The sequence below is a fragment of the Nansenia antarctica genome, assembly GCF_963989245.1.
Source record: "Nansenia antarctica genome assembly, chromosome: 2".
In the NCBI taxonomy this organism is placed as follows: domain Eukaryota; kingdom Metazoa; phylum Chordata; class Actinopteri; order Argentiniformes; family Microstomatidae; genus Nansenia; species Nansenia antarctica.
In genome coordinates, this window is record NC_137675.1 from 55010787 (window position 1) to 55019838 (window position 9052).

Sequence of the window (9052 nt, forward strand, 5' to 3'; positions counted from 1 at the left end):
CTCTCTCTCTCTCTCTCTCTCTTTCTTTCTCTGTCTCTGTCTCTCTCTCTCTCTCTCTCTCTCTTTCTTTCTCTGTCTCTGTCTCTGTCTCTCTCTCTCTCTCTCTCTCTCTCTCCATCTCTCTCACGCGAATGTGATTTCTATGCACAAAAGGCTTTGTCTAGAGTTTCCGAGTATCAGACACAATAGGGGACGCTGGCTCTTGGTTATTAAGGAGCTTTATGGTCTGGTTTTGCACTCAAGGGTGGTAGAATGCGCTCAATAAAATCTACTCAGTACACTGAGCCCAATAACATTGTCCTCAATAAAAAAACAAGTTATGGGAACGACCGAAACCATCAGAGACCATCAAAAACCAAAGCTGAAATCCTATGGCTTACTGTACAGAGGCGGTTCTACATCCTTCCCTTAAAGCTCTTGAGTAGGCATGAGGAATTCAGCGACGCCTAGAACCCAGCAGAACATGAGACGTATTTGCGTTGGAGGAATGCCGTGCCTGTTTCCTGTCTAATGGGTCCTCCAGTCTTGTGTGGCAGTACATCAAATGGTTGCCTGGGGGTGCAAACTACAAAACTGGTCTATTCATTAACTTGGTTATATTACCTTCGTGTTGTTCTAAAAGCCATTTGCACCCCCCCCCCCCGCATAGTATTCTTGTTGAGGAAATGTTACCATGGTGATTAAGTCAATAAGTGCCGTGTTCTGACCATCAGTGAGTGAGTTCAGGTGATCTCATCCGTCATCTGGCTATCAGGTGTTCTACCTGAAACTGATGAAAACATGAACACATAGATGTCACGTTATTACCATGTGGTTATGCTGTAGGATTTACTGAATCTACTCCTCTAGGGGAGTGATAATGGTGACCACACTGTCTTTGAATTGATCTGTCTGATCTAGTCAGTTGCGTACAGACCCAAATCTGGGCCTGAACTACTGATACAGTTGTATTATTCCTCCTATCGCAGTAAAAGACTCCTTTACAAAGGAACAGTTCAGAAGCAACAGTGAAGTAGTGAAGTAAAGGTTATCAGTGCTGACACAGTCGTTGCTGAGGTCTCAATAGCTTTGGTTTGTTTTACTAAAGATTTGCTTCAGACACTATCTAGGCTCTTATATGTTGAGTGACTTCATAGCTTTTAAATACCTTCGGGGCCTAACTGGAATGCCTGATTGTACTTTGACTAGTGGATTAGATAATGCATGCAAATACAGTAGACACAGGTGCAGGGTACACAGTTTTGAAGGTAGAGATCTTGTCAAGTAGGGTTACCTCGGCTCCGACAGTAGGAACGAAATGAGATGGCAGGTCAATCTTGTTTTAGATTCAAAAATTCATGGTTTGACGCTCATTCCCTGAGTCATATTTTGGAGCGGCCCATGCAGAGTCACGTCTATGGAAACAACCTCTCTACCTGTACGTTGCTTCTGGGCCATGTGTGTGTATGTATATGTGTATGTGTGTGTATGTGTGTGTGTTTGCTTTGCAGGTTAAGTGCCCACAGGCAGATCTGAACCCGACTCACACAGAAGCGCTATGTGTGACTCTGACGCACAGAAAAACACGGTAAACTGAGACAAAGAGGACACTGAGTGAGTTATAGACAGCGTGTGAGAGTGTTAACAAGCAGTGAGATGGTGAAATAATGATGCATGACATGTATGGTCCAATTAACACCCGTAGCTTTTTTAGCACTGCTGACTCAGACCAACATTTCCTTAAGATGTTTTACATTGACACATACAACGTCAAAGCACAGTATGTGAAAACTAGGCAAAGAACAAAGAGAAAAAAACAAAATAGGAACAATGTGCTGTTGACTTCCCTCAGGTCAAAGCTTTCCATCTCAGGTGTCCCGAAGGTGGAGCACGACCAGTGGCGATGACTCTCACATTTTTGGCATATCTGCAAACAGTCCAAGGTCAGGGAACCAGGCGGGGAGGGGGGGGGTTAGACACCCAGCCCAGAGAGGCAACACCAGGGGCTCTGACAGCCTGTCACGGCCCCGTGTCACGGAGCAGGGGGTCCCGGCGGGCCAGGCTGGCTGGGATGAGGGGGGGGACTGGGGGGGCCTGGGGGCAACGCTCAACTCTGGTGTTCATCAATGACAGAGACACTGTGGTGTCAGCAGAGAGGTGGAGGAGCTGGGAGGAGAGATCACAGTGACAGACACATAGCCTCTCTGTGGCTCCTAAAAACACACACTTACACTTACACTTACACACACACACACAAACACACACACACACACACACACACACACACACACACAGTGGCGCTAGAGGTTAGAGAGGCCGGCTAGCAATCGGAATCCCCGCCTCAGGAGGGAGCTGCATGTGCCCTTGAGCAAGGCACTTAACCTCTCTTTACTCCGGTGGCGCCTACTATGGCTGACCCTGGCCCTGTGCCTAGAGCAAAAATTACCACATTCCAATAATTTACTGACAAGTTGATTGCATGGCAAACAAAGAACAAAGAAAGACACACACACACACACACACACACACAGCTGTACGGTACTCATCCTAGAGTCAGGTGTCACTAAGCGAGGGAGTTTATAGGGTGAACTACACAAAGACACTATACATCAACAATTGAGCTTTTAGCGGGTACCACTAAGAGGAAACAAAAACTGTCATGCAATGATATGACATGGTGAATACAAGATGTTGCATTTATTGTTGCCAGCAGGAAAAAACGAATCTAAATGCAAAATCCACCAGGCAGCATGAAACCATTCAAGAAAAACCACCATCTTTACATTTACTTACTCTTTTTATGGTGCCTGTAAGTGTGGAAATAGCAGGATATTAATGTGATTTGTGCCAAGCTACATCACAGGGTGTGAGGATACCATTAGCTACGCCTCATTCAGTTCGTAACGACCTTGATGTGATAGGAACTATTGTCTGTTAGAGTGTGGACATCAAACAAACAAACACACACACACACACACACACACACACACACACACACACATACACACACACACACACACACACACACACACACACACACATACATATACACACACATATACACACACATATACACACACACACACACACACACACACACACACACACACACACACACACACATAATAATACTGTGCAGTCTTTACAGTCAGGTTTTAACCGACTGCTTGAATGTGTAAACAGCTACAAATGAAATATCTAGCACATCACTCAGAAAGCTTTGAACTGCCATTGCACTTTTTAATCCAACCTTTCCATCTGCAATACCAGATGAGTTGCCATATAATGAAATAACACTTGCAGGGATTAGTATGTCTGACTTCCGTACAACCTCTATAACAAGGCCTTAACGCAGCACATTTCGCTGCATCTATTAACGTCACATGACTCATTTAAAACCCATAATATATTCTGTTAAATACTGTATTATTGGCCGCCCTGGATCTTGAATGCTAAAACAACCTCGTAAATTAATGATATCTTTGCTTTACGAGTCCCTGTGTTATACAGGCCTTCCTGTGAAAGAGGACAATCCTAAGGCAGGCATCCCACATCTCACAATCCACGTGTTAGCATTTCAATGGCCTATTCACGTCGGCCATCAATAGACACAGTTCATTAATATGTGTGAGTTGACATTTAAAGACTTAGCTTCGTGCCTCTTTTGAGGAGTCTGGGCAGTAGAACAGTGGGAACGCAAGTTGGTTACCTCTCAGGTTACCATCTGCCTGTTTGGCAACCAGTGAAACTCAACCTCCTGCTGCCCCTCAGGTGCTGATCTCCCCCCACACAAAGACCCCAGTCTCCGTTGCCTGGTACACCTGAGGGTAGTGTGCTCACAGGCCATCTCAATTCCTTATCCCCCGCCCCCCCCTCAACACCTGACTCCATCTCTGGCAGCAGTGGCAACCCAAAGAACATTCCGGATCCGTCACTGCCAAGTCAAATATCCGTTTCCTCCGAAAGCTATGCTGCCGAGAAGTGTAGAGTCAAGTGTTCCCGGAGGCATGGGTCTTTTGTGTGTATAAGGTACTCCACTTGGCATGAACATGTCAGGCAATAGGATTTGGACGCTTATCGATCCTTAAGCTTACATGAATGCATGCATGAATCTTCTTGGATTAATAGCTTGTGGCTAACTAAGGAATGATATTCTTGACTTCCCTGTTGACTTCCCTGTCGCAGAGCCAACCACAACTAATTGTTTCCTCCCCAGTGAGATATTGATAGCTGTGTAAGCATCATCCGTGCTCTCAGATGTTCAACTCACTTGTTTACAGTTGTGCACTCCTGAGCTGCAATGTTGCTGGTGTGATGAGTGAGTGAATTGCCCCTTTGACATTGCCAACTATGCCGAACTTGTGAAAGTTGGCAATCTACGCAAATCATGAATATTAACAAGATGTCTTCAGTAAATATACCAATGCAGGCATGGATAAGTCAACTGTAGGAATTCGTTTTCTCAATAAGTCCTATGAATGGGATGCTTTCTGTTTGGGTTTATGGATGTGGAGATAGATATTGGAAATGATGTAAGATGTTGAAAGATTGATTAGATTTGAGTGTATAAGACAGGTGTAACTGGAGGGAGGCAGGTAGAGCTGGTTCCCAAAGTGTAGAAGGGAATGTGACAAATAATTCCTGCTGCTTTGCCCTGAGTTCTTAGTTGACATAGCATCAGACTGATGTTGACAAGCTAGGTGTTGAATTACCTGTTCAACCTGTATAAGCCTAAGATCTTTATCTGAGATAAAGCCAATGTAAAGTTGCCCTCATAGAACTGGATTAAATAAATAAGGACACAAGTTATTATTTTTCCTGAAAGACATATTGTTTGAATAAACGAATGATATAGAACTCAATAAGGTGATATTTGTCGTTATATATTAGATATTGTCGTGTTTTACATAGGACCTGTCAAAACAACAGTTTCACTCAAATTCTAACAACATTAAGCACTGAGATTCTTTTGAAGGAAAGGTGCAATACAAATAAAATGCATTGGTATTATTATTATTATTATTATTATTATTATTATGATTATGATATATTGTTTATTCTCACCATCTCGTTGGGGCATCTGTCTGATAGAGGCATCTCTGATGGAGCGCGCCCATCTCTCTGCCTCCTGAAGGTTCTCCACGGGGTCCTGGACCGGCGCGACCCGAAAGCCCTGCTCTACTCTCTGGCGGGCCAGTCCTGTACTCATCCACCGCCTCTTGAACGGATAGAAATAGGCTGTAAAGTAGGCTCCGACGTCGGCGCTGTCCTCCCCTTTATAAGCCCGGCAACCGATACAGTCGTTCAAGTTGAAGACCACCTTACTCCGTCCAGGTGACGACGATGATGAGCTCTTTTGGATAGTGAGAGCCCTCTCGGTCAGGCTCACCGAACACCTGACCTTACCGTTGGTCATGTCCGTGAATTCTCCGTAAAGCCCACCGACGGACCCGTTTCGTTGACGGGATGGGTCGGGTTCGGCAGTGTCTTTCTCCATCCCGTTCAGCGTGCGGATGATGGTGCAGACTCTGCGGCTGCCCGTCTGACTGCTGGACCCCGGCGTCAAACAGCTGTTTTCCTTGTCGAAAGTCTCTCCCTAGTGACTGAAATGAGAATGACACTGAGATAAAAAATTAAAAAAAGAGCCAGGTTCAGAAAGAATCGAAGCCATTCACATTGTTTGCACACTGAACAAATATTAGGCCATTAAATCATTTACTCCATTTAACTTAATAGACAATACGTAGGCTATTCGATTGCATCTGAATTGCTGTGGACTATTGGAATAATAAGTAGGCATAGGCTATTCTATTTTTAAAAAGCTGTTTTCTCCCTCTCTCACACAGAATTTCTGGTAGGCCTATTCCCAGAAACTCAAGTAGGCTAATCTGTTATACAGTTTCAACTGATCATAGCCTACGGTATATGAACCTGCGGAACCTGTGGAACCTGCGGAACCTGCGGTCTTCAGACAAGGGACCTGCTTTCCAACCCCCGCACCAACCTATGGACCTTCGGGGACAGAACCTTCAGTGTGGCAGCAACTACCTTCTGGAACTCTCTCCCCACAGTGATTCGCAATGCTCCTACCCTGGACACTTTCAAATCAGCCCTCAAAACTCATGTGTTCACCAAGGCCTTTGGCCCCTAGTTTAGTTTTGTCGCTGTCACTGTCTCTTTACCTGTACCTTCTGTTGTGTCTGTCTGACTTTCTGTCTGTAAATTCTGTAAAGCGTCCTTGGGTTTGTGAAAGGCGCTATATAAAACCAGGATAATAATAATAATAATATTATAGGACTAGGCAGGGACTAGGGGCTGTAACAATACTGTGCTCTCCTAGAAGGATGAGAGAGTAAGTAAAGCTTAAACCCATATTATGTAAGGTGCTCTAACCTTTCCCCTCACCATACCGTTCCATTCTCCCGCTGACGAAAGCTTAACCTCAGACAAACACAACATGTATTATTCTATTATTCCAGACCAATGCTGGGTGGGGGGAGGGGTGTTGAGGAGCTTTAGCCAGTGTGAAATCAGGGCAGTTTTGAAACTGCCATAGCAAAGCAATCATGGTCTGGCCTAGAGACACACTTCAGACATAAGAGGCTCTTCAGGCCTGATTCTTCCGCTGGATAGACGGACGCCTCGTCTCTCCAGAGACCAGGTCAACATGACTAATATGGGAAAAGGCTGTTTGAGTCGTATGAAATGCAAGTATGTTTGTTTTTTTGAGTATTTAATGGTTAATTCTACTGCTTATTCACTGTGTGTATGTGTGCCATGTGTGTGTGTGTGTGTGTGTGTGTGTGTGTGTGTGTGTGTGTGTGTGTGTGTGTGTGCGTGTGTGTGTGTGTGTGTGTGTGTGTGTGTGTGTGTGTGTGTGTGTGTGTGTGTGTGCATGCAAGCAGCTACTAAGGTGTGTGTTTTAACTTTTGCATTTTGTAACTTTCAGGCACTGACATTTTGATACCGCCTAAATGCAATTTATCCAGCACAACCGCCCAAATGCTTTTCTTTCCGGCCCAGTGTGATCAAAAGTAGCCCATTCGGCGGTAACCCGCCCAATCTGGCAACCCTGCTCCCCACTGGTCGGGGAGTAGTCACATGACATGTATGACGTAGGCCTGTGTATAAATAGCCACCATGCGCGCTGAGGAAGCCTTTCACAACGAACGGAGGAGCTCGGCGTCCTGCAACTAGCGAGCTAGTGAACCAGAAATTGAGTTTATTTTGCGTTTGGCTATATGCGGCCTTCTTTAGATACTTTTACAATGAGTAGATCTCACTCTACGACATCCAATGACGACGAGCCACCATGAGCGCGATTTGAAGTAAGTATCTACGGCAGTTGTCTTGGCTGACCACGTGCTGAAAACCTAAATGGTGGAGTCAGAAATAACCTAGGCCTAGGGTGTTTTAGTTGATTTGGTTGATACATTTCAAAGATGAAATCGCTGCATAGGAAGTGCCGTCTGATGCGAAACTGACGATGGAAAAAGCTGATCTGAGAAATGCATAACCATGTGTGCTTGGTGTTTATTGTATCTTGGGAAGCAACAATTAAACAAAACTATTTATCCACAGGACTGGTCACCTTGATGTGGGAACCACTGAAAAGGCAACATGTGATTTCCAACGGGATATGAGAAGGTAAACAGTTTGTCAAATTAATAAAAAACGACCTGATTTGAAAAGGCCAAGAACAAGAGTTGGCGTCAACTGGAAGCAAAGGGAGTTAGTGTTCACAAGCCTATGATGAAACATGTTATCCCTGTCTGAACTATAGTGTTGAGTTATGGTAACCTGAGGCTTGACGTGGGGTAGTCTATTGAGTCTAACTGGGAACATTTAGTAGGTTGGCATACTGAATTTGACCTACTCGAGATGTAATGTGGCCTGCGCTTAAATGTATGGCTATGGACATGCTGGGGCCTGCGGGCTGTATGTTGAACTGGCACAGAGCTATTCACATGCAACATTGCTTGTAAGGTACCATTTCCTCAAGGTAGTTGGGAAACATAAACTTATGCTTATTTTCACAGAAGAAGTCGTGATTGACCGCTATCCCAATATGGACTGGAGGAATGACTCGACCTGGGCCCACACAGCACAGGTAAGTCTCCTTATGTACAGATTTAAGGCAGTTAGGTGGATGTAAATTGAGGCGGAGGCAATGATGAGTTTGTTATCCCAGTCTTAAAAATAGTGTGGCCTTGTTAATCATTGAAGGCTTGTATGTAAATATGTATAGTCATGCCTGATTAAGTGTCCCAAGTAACCCATTGTTAAATGTGCTTCTTGCAGTGTTGGTGCCTTGAGAACCTGTTTCAGGAGGAAGATTAATCTGGGCAGTTGAATGGTAAGGCATACAATCTGAACCCTATTAAAGTCCCTTGATTGGGTTGTAATTTTCAATTACGAAATCGCTGCATATATTATGCGAAACTGACTATGGCAAAAGCTGATCTGAGAAATGCATAACCCTGAATGCGTGCTTGGTACTTGTAGTATCACTTAAGCAAAACATTTACAGTACATTTTGTCTACAGGACTGGCCACCTTGATGTGAGAACCACTGAAAATACAGCAAGTCAATCTAATGGCTAATGAGAAGGTAAACAATGTCATAAGATATTCTGATTGAAATGGCTACAATGTGGTTGATGCGAAGGGAGTTAGCCCTTATACAAGCCTATGATGAAACATGTTATCCCTGTCAGAACTACAGTGTTGAGTTATGGTAAACTGAGGCTTTGTGGATCAATCCATTATATAAATTGTCTAACCAGGGTTCCCTGGTTGCTTAATAGATTTGATTTGATTTCAGGTCATTGAAGTGGGGGAAAGGACCAAGGACATGCTGTTACCTGAAGGATGAAGCATTCCCACTCATATTTTTCATTTTATTGGATAGCGATGACAGACAGGATAGATTATGTTAGCAGTGCATGGGTTGGATTTGAACTCTCCAAAGTGATTTACAATTAGAGATTACAGGGACTCCCTTGGGCTAAGTGCCTTACTCAAGGGCGCACTAGTCGTGGTGTTCCCAGGTGGACTACAGGAATCTTGAGGT

General features: G+C 44.3%; 1 protein-coding gene across 1 annotated transcript in view; it reads right to left on the minus strand.

The window, feature by feature from the left end:
- Window positions 1-5476, minus strand: part of LOC308149673 (sphingosine kinase 1-like) — a gene marked incomplete at both ends in the record, with an annotated part of 16027 nt that extends 10551 nt beyond the window's left edge. The window contains one exon of the mRNA XM_080522566.1: window positions 5044-5476. Coding sequence (XP_080378692.1) covers window positions 5044-5476 — 433 coding nt within the window. The remainder of the gene's footprint in view (window positions 1-5043) is intronic.
- Window positions 5477-9052: the final 3576 nt, after the last annotated feature.